We start from the raw sequence: 14,547 nt of genomic DNA on the forward strand, positions 1-14,547 counted from the left end.
GCATGGCTTTGTGCTTCGGACGCGGGCTCCCTGCTGTCCGAGCACGAATGCCTCAAACTGCTATAACTGAGCAACATCTTGCTCAGGAGGACTGCTCAAGAGCCTGCCAGGGATTTTTCACCAAGTCCCTGCGCCAAGTGCTCTGCTACTTCCCGATGATGTTCGGAGAGGTGGGAGAAATAAGCCCAATCAATATTGACGCTCATCCTCACTGACACGCTCAAAGTCGTGGGGAGGATTTCAAGTGCTACTAAGTGTCGGCGGGCACGTCTTAATGCGGCTACGCTCTACTTAAGCACAAGACAGTCTTTGCTTTTTGCCAGTTCTGAAGCCCTACGATAGAGCATGTGACTTTGACATCTGGTCTGCCTCGCCGTGAGTGACTTGCGTTTACGATGTCGTGTCTGCCCTGACCATATTCCTGCTAGAAATGCGAGTACCAATCTCAGATGCGCTGATCTTTTGAAAAACTCACGCGCATTTTTTGCAAGCCGACCGAGTTGTCACGATTTGAACGACGCGACTTGAAATCGACGCCAGCTGGCGGTGACAGCCAAAGCTGTCGCTGTTGAGTAAATTGCGGAGAGGCCCTTAGTGCTGACGAGCTGCCGTTTGGCCATCTCTCAAAAATAAGCTCAATCATAGCGGACCAGCTTGTTGGGGTGCGGCGACAATACTAACAATGTCGCTGCAGTTGAACTAGCTGGTCGTGGCGATCAGCAACACAATCGTCCTCTTGAACCCGACAACGACATTCGTATGCAGTCTCAAATAGACCTGGACGTGACGCTTCGCATCGACGATCTAGACCAAGGCGAGATTGACGGTATGACTTCATGTCCCAGTGACGATGGCGAAGCACCGTTTCCGAGAGAGCTAGTTGATACATTCGAGACCGAGACCCTCCAGTCAAGCAGTAATCCCGCCGTGCTATCGTTCGCACTTATTCCGTACGATCTATCGACGGACGCACATGACGCGTAAGCCGCAGCACGAGCGACAAACCAACATGATGAAGCAGTGCAATTATCTTGAGCCCGTAAAGCAAAATTAAACGCTTCGGCAGGAGTTTCTGCGGCTGCGTCACCCAGCTCTTTGCAGCGTACGCGCTTGAACAGCAGATCATTGAAGTAGTGGTCGTTTGACCGCCAAAATAACACGCCAGCTTTTGGATTGATCGACGACAAGACAAATTCAATGAAAAAGATGGCTTCGCTCGGATCAAGGCGGACCCGGTAGCGATTATGCGCCTTTTTGCGACGATACCACACCCAGTCGACTTTATTTTGACGCTCAAAATCGACAAGCTCAAGTTTATTGTGCACGCAGCGAACAGCGTAGCACAATTGTCTGGCATTTGACAATACGATGCGGACAAGACATTGACTTTGAAGACTCGATAACAATGAACTTCATGGGCAGCTGAAGCAGCTGTAAAGTCTGGAGCTCCACGATGGAAATTAACTGACTCGATTCAGCGCGGAAACCGCAAGGGACAGCTCAATCCAGTGGCCATTCTGGCGACTGTGGTCAAAACGGTCGAGATCGACGAGTAGGGTGCGCTCAATGCCCAGTTGTGAGCGTAAAGCGAGTTGTCTCGTCAGCCGGATTCACCATGTCAACGTTGTTACTGTTCGACGTGGATTGCCGTTCGGTGTTGAACAATCCGTCTTCAATCGCTTTGCTGCCACAAAATCTCACGTCTGCATTGCATTATTTGCTGGCACTGTAACTTCTGCTGCGAGTTTTCTTACTGCTGCCTGTGCTATCGCTGGCTTCCTTGTGCAGGCTTGTAGTCACGCAGCCGCTGTGCGACATCAAAACCCACATGGTTGCGCAGATTCTTCAGTGTCTTGCCCCAGCTCGGTTTACCACGCCTGTTTACCGTACAAGTTCTTCGAGCACAGGAGGGTACTGCCTGATAGACCGAAACTTATGGATCTAAGCCTCGTTGAAGAAGAGAAGAGGCTCTTCAAGCTGTGGAGCAGCATATTAACACGTAGATTTTATATGTGCGGAAGCACGAAACATTTACGTCCAGCCTATTTCCTACCCAATACGGGTAAAGCTTGAAAGAGCACCAATGCCGATTATACCAGAAATCTGGTACGGTGCCAAAACGTCGATACCCAGTCTGAATGCTGGAAGCATTGTAGGCCTAAGGCCGAGTCATCAAGGTGTATTATCCCTGATGTATATGGGCACGTCTAAGTCCACCGACTGTGGTCGGCCGAGGTGGTACCATACTGAGTTTCAATAGTGACACCATTGGTGGTTCACCAGGGCATAGCGGGTCAATTCCATATAATGCAAATCGAAGTTTGCGTGCTTACAAGGTCCAATGCATGACTCGTTAATTTGAAGCCAAAGCATAGCATTAATGCAGTTCTACCTATCAGTAAGGACAAGCCGCATAAAGGTACGATACGTAATCTTGATTTGATAAGCATGATTATGCTGGGTCATACTGCCGATTATTATAGGCTCTAATTCCGATTGGATGAGCACCTGAAGTTGCGTTGCGTCTGCCTTGGAGAAATGCAAAATAGCCGGCGAGAAAGCAAGTTGCACCAAAGACGGTGGTCCAAGTTACAGGCCCTTACGAAGGCATTATCGATTGCTCAAAGTCTCTTTTTTGGCAAGCTAGTTTAGTAGACTGCGTTTGATAGCATAAATATCACCTGCAACCCCAACGGAGATCCTCTACTGTGGGAAGCAACTAGCCCGTGCGATTGGAGGCGAATTTCAAGGGTCGGCGTCATCGTCAGACTCGGAGGCCACTGTTAAGGCCTCCGTAATGCATTTAGATTGCTTTTCACTGTGAGAGCAGCCGGCATTTTTTTTTGCACCTGTAGAGCCAGACGAGAATGTTTTGTGCAACCTCCCACTTGTAGCGGAGCTACCTCGCTCCTAAAGTTAGAGGAAGACTTTCAGACTCAGAGAGGTACTTAGTTCTATTGAACTAATGGGTTTAACAACTCAGGAAGTCGTACAAGCTATTAAAGCTTAAGGAATCCTAGTTCAATGGATTCAGGGGCTCGTAGAACCAAGTGGCAACTAGCGCCCAAGAGGATATACCTTAGAAAAGCTTCTATCTCTTACAGATCAATGCGCAAGCCTTAGGAAGGCACTTAACGCTTTAAGATCAAAAGGGGAACTGCACTTTATTTAATAGTCTAAATCTAAAAACCTTAATCTAGCTAATTAAAAATAGATTTTGGCCGCCAGATTTATTTCTGGCGGCGACCACATTTGTTACCCATAATAAATGGGATTTAAGTAACTAACTATTTTATAATTAGATAAAAGGGTATTTTACCCATAAAGTAAATGTACCACAACAACGGTTCTCCAACCGATGTGTGCCCCATTACACCCTCCCCCATCAGACTGTTGACACCGAGTGACAACATTTGCTTTATTTCCTCTTTGAGGTTGGAACCTTAACAGCTAACCGTTTGGTTGTGTTTTCCATTCCTTTGTCTAATGACAATTAAGCGTGAGTCACAGACTCTGAGCACCTTCCTCGACGATGAGAGCATGGTGGACTTTGAAAGTCACTCTCAATCGGAGGAGGAGGAAAAAGAGCGGCGTTCGCTCACGCGTTCTCCTCCGGACGAACGTTGGCGAGCCCCGAATCCGTTCCCAGAACGTGGTACCGCTGATGTCTTAACTGCATTGAGCAGGACACCGGACCCTGAGTCCAACATTATTACGAGTCCGCTCGATGAAGAGCAGAGCAGATAATCCTCATAGAGGAAAGAGCTCGTCGTCGAGCTGCCGAAATAGAGAAAACTAAGGCTCATATTGAATATAGATTCACTCCGCTTAGTGCGGACGAGCATCTCAAAGAGATAGCGGGTCATAGCTTGGCCATTTGGATCTCTGGTGACCCGGCGAGGACGCCGGAGGAGATCGCTGCTCGCGACGCTCTTCATGAGCAATACCTTACGCCGAAGGTAATGGCGCGAAGCCAGTATCTGACGCGTTTACGTGATCAAGCCCGTGACGTCCATGATGGAAATTCCGATCGTTTTGTTTCCAAACGTAACAAGAACTGAAAACGAAGTCTCATTTGAGAAATGGGTTCACCGAGCCCGCAAACTCCGTAATATCTGGAACATCAGAGAGTCTGCGGATAGAGGTCATGTTTGTTTAGAACGGAAGCTTCGCTTCGACTTGGCTCGGCTTAAGGACAAAGGCCAGTTACGTTCGGCATTTATGCCACAAAACGAAGAAAGGCATAGCCGATATTTCAGTGCTTCGGATGACCGTACAACCATGGATCGAAGCCGCACTGAGGCTATAGATCCACCTAATCCTACGTTTAGTGGTGGGAAGCGTCGTTTGACGCGAGTTGATCCTGAGCTCGGCGTACGGGCAATCTTGCCGAAGAGGTACCTCGAACTCTTAAGAGTTTTCAGAAGAGGGTACCCTACCCACTTCACCAGATACTGGTATTGACCCTCATGACGACATCGCTTTAGAAGTTTCTCCACATGAAACTGAAGGTTCCCCCGCGCATCAAGCAGCGCGAGAGGGGGCCGAAATTTCGGCGGAAGCATTTGATGCTCTACGGCGCGAGGTGCAACTTCTTCGTGAGGTCCTTGATCGGGTTAAGAGCTCTTTTAAGGCGGTTCGGGACCGTCTTTCGACGCTGGAGCGTCAGCAGCCTCGTTTAGAGGGTCAGTTGGATATCCTGGTGAAGATGCAACAATCTGCGGCACGACCGCCTGTCTCGGCGCAAGCGCCTTCAAGTCCACGTGGGAAGGGTCCCGATATGGCTTAAGCAAGCCAACGTAAAACACTGGGTGTGTACGCAGCTTGCTGGGAAGGTTTAGCGTATAAGCTAGGCCCTTCTTGGCCACGACCGTAAATGGTCCAATAAAGCGCGGGCGCAATTTGGTCTTGAAGACCGCGGAAACCAAGTTGGTAGGTAGGTTTTTAGCGTTTAGTAAAACTCGGTCTCCGACCATATAAGAATTAATACAGCTTCTGCCTTTGGCATCTGCTTGTTCTTTTGTTTGTCTTGGCTATCGGCCATTGTATCCCTTACGTGTCTTAAAACACTAAATCGCGTCGCGAGAAACTCGCTTACTTGCTTCCTAACGGTCCCCCACCAAGCCCTGAACCACGCAGTGGTATCGTTAATGGAACGCGTGGGTGGGTAAGACCGTTTACATAGAACGGATTATAGCCTGTAAAGGCATATACAGCGTTATTTAAAGCAAATTCCACCACTGGGAGCATTGAGCTTCAGCGCTTTGTGTCTGAGCACACACGCTGCGTAGGACGTCTTCGATGACGCAATTGACACGTTGAGTTTGACATCCGTCTGCGGATGGTCCGCAGTGGACTATTCCAATCTGGTGTTAAGCACTCGGAAAGTGGATTTCCAGAATTTACCCGTGAAATGGGGGTCCCGATCAGAGAGAATTGCCACTGGCAAACCATATTGTCGAAACACGCGATCGATAAACAGCTTAGCTGTACCCTCTCCATCAATGGAATCCGGCACGGCCGATAAGTGAGCTATTTTGCTCAATCGGTCAACAAATTCCACTATACCGGAGTTACATGCTGAATCTTTTGGTAGACCGAAAACAAAATCCATACTAATGAACTCCCAGCAACATATGGGGACGGACTCGCCAGTGGCGCAGCAGCATGCGCCGAGGGTTTAACTCGTTGGCAACTTTCGCATGTGCGAACATGAGTGCTGACCCATTTATAGAGTTTGGGCCACCAATAACTCTGACTTATAAAGCCGTAGGTCTTTTCTCTACCGAGATGACCACCAAGGACAGTATCGTGTGCCTCATAGAGGATTCGGTACTTCAAATCCTCATCATGAGGAACAACGACACCGGAGGGTCCGCGATGTCTGTGCAATAAAAGCAACAGGTTATTATCGAAAGAAAATTGATGTAACCTTGCACGCAAAGGTGCCGGCAATTTAATACCTGAATTCATGTTCTTTAGAGCTCGTAGCAGAGCTACACACTGTTCATCGTTGGCGTAAGCCGAACGGATTAATTCAGGAATAGGCGACGAGATAGTCGTTAAATGAGCAAGCTCATAATTCGGCCTACGTGATAACGCATCGGACAAATTCTGCTTGCCGGGCTTATACTTCACCTCGAAGTTGTATTCCGCGATAAGGATAGCCATCGTGCCATTCTCTGTGAGAGATGGGGCGACTTAGTCGCCGTGCGTAATGACGCGTGATCTGTATATCACAAACGGCTTAGACCCGAGCAGTGAACTCTGAATTTGACAAGAGCATACTTCATAGCTCGTAACTCTTTGTCATGAACTGGGTAGTTCTTTTCCGCAGGTTTAAGCTATTTAGACTCGAACGCAATAACACGTTCATGCCCATCAACATCTGTTTGTAACAGAGCACTGCCAATGGCAAAATCTAGTGCGTCACAGACGACACTGAAAGGCCAATTTGGGTTTGGCAGTGCCAGAATCAAGGCATGGATAAGACTATCCTTAACTGATCGGAAAGCATTATTTTCGGTGCTACTCCAGCACCATCCTGCATCATTTTTAAGGAGATTAGATAATGGCCTAGCCATATCCGCGTGATTTTCGCTATATTTGTGTAAATATTTGGCGAGACCCAACCACTTACGCAAATGGTTATATGAACCGGCCAATCTACTATGTCTTTTACCTTAGTGGATCCGCTCTAAGGCCTCGCTTTCCAATGAAGCATCCAAAAAAAGGAATTTCGTCTGCGCCAAAAATGCATTTATATGCATTGGCATACAATTTATTTGTGCGCATACACTCGAGCACTGCTCGCAAATGGTCGAAATGGTTGTCCATATCCGACCGACCCTGCTCCGCACGACTATGGACAAAAATGTCATCGAAATAAGTCTGTGCATAACCTCGATGAGGGCGAAACAAATACGTAACTAGACGATTAAATGTTGCCGGAACGTTGGAAAGCCCTTGTGGCATAATCAGCCACTCCCATTAAATGCCACTTGGGGTGCTAACCGCTGTAAGCGGGATATCACTAGCCCGCATAAGCAAGTGGTAGTAACCATCGACTAAGTCCAATGAACTGTACATTGTACATCCCATCATATTGTTCTGAAGAACCTACTTTCTAGGAATGGGGGTTTACGCTGGTATAGTGGCAGCATTAAGCTTATTATAAGCATGTACAATGCGCCATTTACCATTTGGCTTTTTGACACAAACTGTCGGTGTCGAATGAGAAGATTTGCTCTCTCGGACCATTCCATCCTCGTGCTTAGCACAGAAGAAATCGTCAATGACGTCACACTGCTCCTTTGGTAAAGGCCATTGTCTTGTGACACAGTATTTGGTTCCCGGAATCAAGTCAAATTTCATGTCGAACACCTCTATCCGGAGGTAAAACAGATTGTGGATTATTACATACCACATCTTGGAATTCCTTAATCAAGGAATAAAAGGGATAAGTAGGATCTTTAAGGATCGATATCCCATTTCGCGCGCTAAGTGCAGCTTTAGTGTCGTTTAGGACAGCCTCGTCTACAAGTGTCGATGAGTTTAACTCAATTGTTAGTCGAATGACCAACATTTCAGATAAGTCGCCAGCCTTTAAGACTCGACCGCACTCATCAATAGACATTTCGTCTACCTTTAAAAGAGCATGTAACGAAGGGATTGCCGCAAGGGTAACTCATCCCTCAATGTTACCGGTTATTCCATTTACAATTGTATGTAATTGCTCACTCAGATCACTTTATGAGGGTATACACGCTTCGTGTCCATCCTGTCTTGGAGTGGAAACAATACGCCTCTTTGATGGGACATTCACGTCCACGGATATTCCAGCCTGTATTGGTTCTATACAAGACATGGTGTCTAATTTGACATCCGACAAAGAGTTAGGTAATTCAACTTCCTTATCCAGCGAACGTTCACGTGTCGCTTCATGTGCATTAGGAGGGTTTGACCCAAAATGCCCTGGAGAACCGCCGATAGTGTCACTATCGACACTCAGTATGGTGCCACCTCGGCCGACCACACTTGGTGAACTTAGACGTGCCATTCCACGTATCTCAGGGATATTGCACCCTTGATAATTCCGCCTTAGGCCAACAATGCTTTCAGCATTCAGTGAATCGTTATTACAATGAGTGTCACTCGACGGAGTACGTGCCGTTCCACTTATTTCTGCTGAGTCGGACTCAGAATTAATGTTTTTAATATTAGATTTAATAACTCAGACATGGCAATGTCGAAAACACTGACAGACACATTCAATAATCCGCGCCAATAGCGCTTTTGTTGCCTAGCAAAGGTGGGTTCATGACTCTCCAAAACTTTGCTAGGAACATTGCGCGTGGCGCCTAAGGTCTTAGACCTCCAATCGATCCATGGCTCATGGTGTTCTAACCAGGCCATACCAAGGATGAGATCATATCTCGAATCCAAATCAAGGACGAGACAGCGTTCCATACTGTCAAAGTCCAGAAACTTAATACCTTAGTTCAATGGAACTTTAAAAACAGTGACACGAGTCCCTGTCGCTAAGCGAACAGTGATTGTATCACCTTCATGCGCCCTAAGCGCCTCAACGTATTGTTGATTTCCTTAAAGGGAAAGGTGTCGAGCATAATTGCTAGACGCTCCTGAGTCAATTAAAATTGACCACGGCTTATCAAAGCCCTTTAGAGTCGCTTGAGCGACTAGCAAGCCGGGCTTGTACTCTCGCCCCGTGCCATTGAGCACCGAGCTAATTGGGGCTAGGTTCTCTTTATTCTCACCTCCTTGAGGTTCAACAGAGCCTAGGTCTTCTTCAGTAGCGCGCTGGGCACCTACTGGGAATCGACGTTTTCCCGCACCGTACCGGATATCTGGTTTAGGTATAGGTCGGAGTTGGAGTTGGAGCTCTTTCGAGGTTACGCGAATTTCCAAGAGGGCAGACAGGACGTAAATGTTTCGTGCTTCCGCACATATAACATTTACGGATGGTGTTATGCTGTTCCACAGCTTGAAGAGCCTCTTCTCCTTCCTCAACGAGGCTTAAATCCAAAAGAAGTCGGTCTATTAGACGGTACCCATGTGCTCGAAGAGCTTGTTCGGTATACAGATGTGCTAACGCGAGCAGACTTAAAGTCGAACTCGGCGCGTAGCGCTATGGCAACTGCCTCTTCAAACGTAGCCGGATGAGATCAGAACAATTTTGTCCGGGCAACGCCCTCATTGAGACCCCCATAAAGATGGTTACTACAATTGCTTCTTGCACCGGGCCTTGGTGCATAGATGCAATGAGAGTTCTCAACTCCTGGAAAAAGTCCCCTAGGGTTCTCTTACCCTGTCGGGTCGCTAGGACCCGTGCGCGCATGCGAAAAGCCTGATCAGGCGGTGTAAACATGCTCGTCATTTGTTGTTTCGGCGAATCCCATGAAAGAAAAGCGTCGTTTATGGACGTACTGCACGATATTGCCCACTCCATGGCTCTACCTCCGAGTTTCGAAATGGCCATAGCCACCTTCTGCCGTTCTGCTAAAAACAAGGCGGAGTCAATGGACATTTCCACCTGCTTAATCCAAAAAGGGAGATTTTCTCCCTCTTTTCCCTCAAATGTTTTCACATTTACAGTTAGAGGGCGAGCCCTCGGCTCTGAGTCAGGTACAGAGATGTACCGGGTTGGCATAGATGCCGCTAAGTAGTCCTGTACCTGACCAATCCGGGAGGCTTCGTACCTTATGAAGGCTTCAAGCCTTGCATGTAGGACCTCTGGTCCCTGGGAAATAATAAATTTCACGTGCTCAAGCCCAAATCAGTTTTTGAGCTTGTCACAAGCGGCGCGTTGCGTTTCTGACAATTCTGGAACCTCTTCCATTTTCGTGAGATGTTAGTCTTGTAAAGACTCAGGCGTAGATTGACTACGAGTGCTACCAGGTGTAGCGGAGCTACCTCGCTTCTAAAGTCAAGGAAAACTTTCAGACTCAGAGAGTCACTTAAACTAATGAGCTTAACAACCCAGGGAGTCGCACAGTCTAATAAAGCTTAAGGAATTCTAGTTCAAGGGATTTAGGGGTTCGTAGAACCAAGTGGCAACAAGTGCTCAAGAGGATATACCTTAGAAAGGCTTCTATCCCTTATAGATCAATTCGCCAGCCTTAGAAAGGCACTTAACCCTTTAGATCAAGAGGGGAACTGCGCTTTATTTAATTAATTAAATCTAAAAACCTTACCCTAGCTAATTAAAAAAAGATTTTGGCCACTAGATTTATATCTGGCGGCGACCACATTTGTAGCCCATAATACATGAGTTTAAGAAACTAACTGTTTTAAAATTAGATAAAAGGGTATTTTACCCATTAAGTAAATGTACCACAACAACGATTCTCCAACCGATGTGTGCCTCATTACAGCTACGGGCTAAGAGTTGCCCCACTATTACACAGTCCCCGTTAAGTACACATTGTGTACCAAAGGTGATGGTCAATTACTTATGTAACGGGCTAGTTGCCCTAATGATACACAGTCCCCGTTTAGTACACTTGGTGTACTTAAAGGGATAGTCAATTGTTAAATTAGATTAATTAGACCCAGCACTCGGGTGTGGTTCACATTTCTGACCAACCCTTGTGTATGTGATGCACACGGATGCATTCAAATTAGGAGGGGTGACGCCCAGCGTCATCCGTTACGCGAGGTATCGAGAAAGATACACTCGCAATGCATATTAAGCGTTATCGATAGAGATGACATTTTGATTGGTAAAAAGGTATTTACACTAATACGATTAAATATAAATTAGTCTGAAAACTACTTCCTACTTGAAAAGTGTGCACGAGGAGCCGGATAACCTGTACCGTGACAAAACTTAACCAAAGTACTTAGTGCGTTGGGTGAGGTCGCTAACGCGCCCACCGCAACTACCTCACTGCACTCAAGAGAAGCTTGTTAAACTGCTTCCTCGCTGTACTAGCGTGTGCGTGTCTAGGTAGAGCGTGGCCGCATTACGACGTGCCCGCCAACACTTGGTAGCACTTGAAATCCTTCCCACGACTTGCATCTCCGCGTGTGTACGTGAGGATGAGCCTCAAAATTGATTGGGCTCATTTTCCCCACCTCTCCGAACATCATCGGGAGGTGGCAGGGCTAATGGCGCAGGGACTTGGTGAACAAGCCCTGGCCAGGCTCCTGGGTAGTCCTCCTGAGCAACATGTTGCTCAGTTGGAGCAGTTTGAGGCATTCGTGCTCGGACAGCGGAGGGCCGCGTCCGAGGCACAGAGCCATGCTGCGGCGGAGTCCGTCACTCAGACTCAGGATGAGCTGAGGCATGAGCAGGCTCGGAGCGAGGCTCTCAACAGGACTGTTCAGATGCTCTCTGCTCCGGCCGCATCAGCCAAGGCCCATTCGGATGGACCCGCCCAAGTTCGATGGAACTGCAGCGCACACGATTGCTTACTGGTTTTAGCCGCGGAGTAATGCGGTGTCGCGCAGCTCATCAAGGACGACAGTCGGATGGTGTCGTACGCCATGTCGCATCTGCGCGGTAAGGCCTCAGAGTGGGCTTACTCGACGCTTATGGTGGACAGAAAGGCGTTCCCTACATGGACGATCTTTTAGGAAAAGATTCGCTCCATGTACCAGCCGCCGATCAACGAAGTGTTGCTCTAGGCGCGCTTCTTTGGAGCGCGACAGGCGAAGAGATCTCTGCAAGAGTTTGTGCAAGAGATGTGCTCGCTGTCGGCGTCCATTACCGAAGGTCCGATTCCGGAGCACATTATGGCTCGTTTTAAAAGGACTGATTTGTCCTTTCTTTTGCCAATTGTTCAGTCGCAATCTGCCTGCATCTTTTCAACTGGTCAGGAGAAATATTTTCCATCGTCGCCGCTAATTCGAGGCGACGGGACGCTAATGATCAATGTCCTCCCTTAAATAAAAAAAGTGTGATCCAATCACGATGTTGAATCAGATTCTTCAAAGGTGCCCACGACTATTAACGGACTTTGGCATGACCTATCGCGACAGGCCCTTTTTAGAAAGGTGCCGTCGACGATGGTTGAGGCAATCCAAATTGCCTTGGTTGAGGAGCGATTCTACAGTAGTGCCTCGGCGACAGCTTGGTATAAGCCGTCGGCTGAGAGGTCATATGTCACTTCCATGGAGTTGGGCAGTGCAGAGGTTGTCTGTTATAAATGCGGCAGGCGTGGCCATATGATGGCTCGCTGCTATGCCAGGGTCCTGCTGGGGCGCAGATGCCCAGCAAGAGGACTCCCTACCTAATGGGCGATGGCAAGAACCAGCGTGCGAGACGCATGAGTTCTGCATCGACCACTGAGGGTTCGGAATGCAGGAGCACAGTAGCGCGGACTCTGAAGCTACTCCTAAGTTCAGAGTTGTGGAACAAATGGGCATAGTTTCTGAGGTCTCGAAATTTCGGACCTCAACCCTGCTGGTCTATAGCGCTCATGTAAGAGGCTATGACCGGGTGATGACCGTCCTAGTGGATTCGTGTGCATCACAAGCGGCTCTAATAAAGAGACCGGTGATGCTTGAGTCGCTTTGCCAGGATGGCAAGCGAGAAGAGGCGACCGTTCGTTTAGCGAACGGCGCGCTCGTTAAATCTGAGGGAGTTCAGGTAGAACTCGCCTTCAGCTTTAGTAACTTATCTTGTAGAGAGAAGTTCACAGTGCTAGGTATGAAGAGTCCGTATGACCTTATCCTAGGCATGCCATGGTTGGCAAAGTACCAACCATGGATAGACTGGCGTACACGCACAGTGCGAACTATACGCAGGTCACCGGAAAGGATGTGCTCTTGCGAGAAGCGTATGAAACTGATGTCGTGTCAAACACAGTTGAGGGTGCGTTGACGTGACGTCAAACGTCACCAATTCCTACGTTGTCTTATATTTTCAATCAACCAATGACTTGAAATTCCTCGTTGCTGTTACACTTTTACCGTGTATGATACTGTGTAAATGTTAAGATCATAAGATATTAATTTTAAGCTCCTTTACTTTTCCTCTTTTAGGTAATAAAATTGACGTAACGAGACACCGCGTTGCTTCTGACCAATAGTCACTACAGCGACTGATGTAGACTGCCAGAATGGACTATTGCGTCTCTCTGTATAAGGGAGCAGTTACTGGTTGATACAATTCCAACCGATTTTGTGCATGGTGATTTAACCCTGTGCGTCGCTTCTAAGGTGGCAAACCTAGCATCTACACGACAAAGTTTAGCTGCTGAAGAAGCATCAACATCAGAAGTTCTGACGTCTGCTGAGGGAGACAACTCGCGTTTAACTCCGATTGAGGGGTGTTAGTATGAAACTGATGAAATTGCAACTCAAAAACTTCTACAAAACGTTCACCCGAGGATAGTGTGGCCAATCCAGTGAGTTCTGGCGTATAAACTAAAGAGTTGTTTGCAAATTTGTTCAATCCGTCCAAACCTCTCTTTGAGGAGGCTTCCTGTGACAACTCCGATAATGGTGATGATGCTAATGATATTAAATATGCATCACCTGAAACGAAGCGATCGTAAAGATAATTTTGAAAAGAATGTTAGCACAAATATTAACATTAGTGAAAAGGAGAGGGAACGCATTACGCTGCGTAAGAAGCCTTGTTTGCTCGCTAAAGGAAACTTAATTCGTTGGTCTGGAATGACCAACAATTAATACAAATTCCGTCGTTTGACTCGTCCAGGCTTCACGAGCCTGGTGAGGACAAAACGAATTCTTCATCGATGCCTTTTTACTGATTTAGGCTTCAATAGCCTGGTAAGGACGAAAAAAAATCTTTATCGCTGCCTGTAACCGACATTGATGGTATACTGTTAAAGGTGCCAAGGATAAAACTCCCTTGTTTTCGCCATGGAAAGTTACGCATAGAATGTACAAAAGGCAAGCCTCGGGGCCTAGCTAGACAGACTGGTTACGGTACGTGACGGGTTTAAAAAAAGAAATTCGTAATCGGTGCCAGCTATAAGTTGAACCGTCTGTCTAGAAAGTCAGAGTTACCTTGCCTCTCGTGGGAAGACCATGCCCCTGCTGCGTTAAGGACGTCGTTCATGGACGTTGGGAGGCATACTCCGTAATGGATCACATTGAAGGGCGTGTTCTGCGATGCACGAAGGGATTTATGATTTTTAGTTTGTTTACGAAGGTACGATGCGTTCTTTATTTCGATGGTCCTTCTCGATCAAAGAATGTGCCTTGTCATACTGTTTCCCAGAACATCAATTTGAAATTGGATGCAAGGTTCCTAACAATCATGCGAGAGTGGAGGTCTCGCCATCGAACGAAATAACTTTTTCAAGCCCCCCTCACCTCGCTGTGGCTCAGAATGCGCTCCACGAGAAAGCGAATCGACCATTCGGGTCTACTAATGAACGAGGACGAGAATTAACCGAGTCCGACTTGCTTGTCGGGCCCAGTGTTTCTCAACATGACCACAGTCGCGACCTCCGACATGTTGTTAGACCACGCAGATCTTGAACGTGACCGTCTTCATAACTTCAGCTGATGGTGAATAGTCTTTGCATCAATCGGTCGGAAGACCGAGCA

General features: G+C 47.4%; 2 protein-coding genes across 2 annotated transcripts; both read right to left on the reverse strand.

Annotated features, from left to right (window-relative positions):
• Positions 1-445: 445 nt before the first annotated feature.
• Positions 446-643, reverse strand: CCR75_006766 (uncharacterized protein; the record flags this gene model as incomplete). The annotated part of the gene is made up of 1 exon (XM_067964834.1): positions 446-643. The coding sequence occupies one exon, from the start codon at positions 641-643 to the stop codon at positions 446-448; it is 198 nt and encodes a 65-aa protein (XP_067815279.1).
• A 124-nt stretch (positions 644-767) lies between these two features.
• CCR75_000379 (uncharacterized protein) lies at positions 768-1,416 on the reverse strand (the record flags this gene model as incomplete). Its single annotated transcript, XM_067958487.1, has 2 exons — positions 768-1,386; positions 1,412-1,416. 2 exons carry the CDS (start codon positions 1,414-1,416, stop codon positions 768-770), a joined length of 624 nt encoding a protein of 207 aa, XP_067819906.1.
• Between the last annotated feature and the right edge of the window lie 13,131 nt (positions 1,417-14,547).

This window comes from Bremia lactucae (assembly GCF_004359215.1).
Source record: "Bremia lactucae strain SF5 chromosome Unknown BlacSF5_NotPlaced_193_SHOA01000118.1_15327bp, whole genome shotgun sequence".
NCBI lineage: Eukaryota > Oomycota > Peronosporomycetes > Peronosporales > Peronosporaceae > Bremia > Bremia lactucae.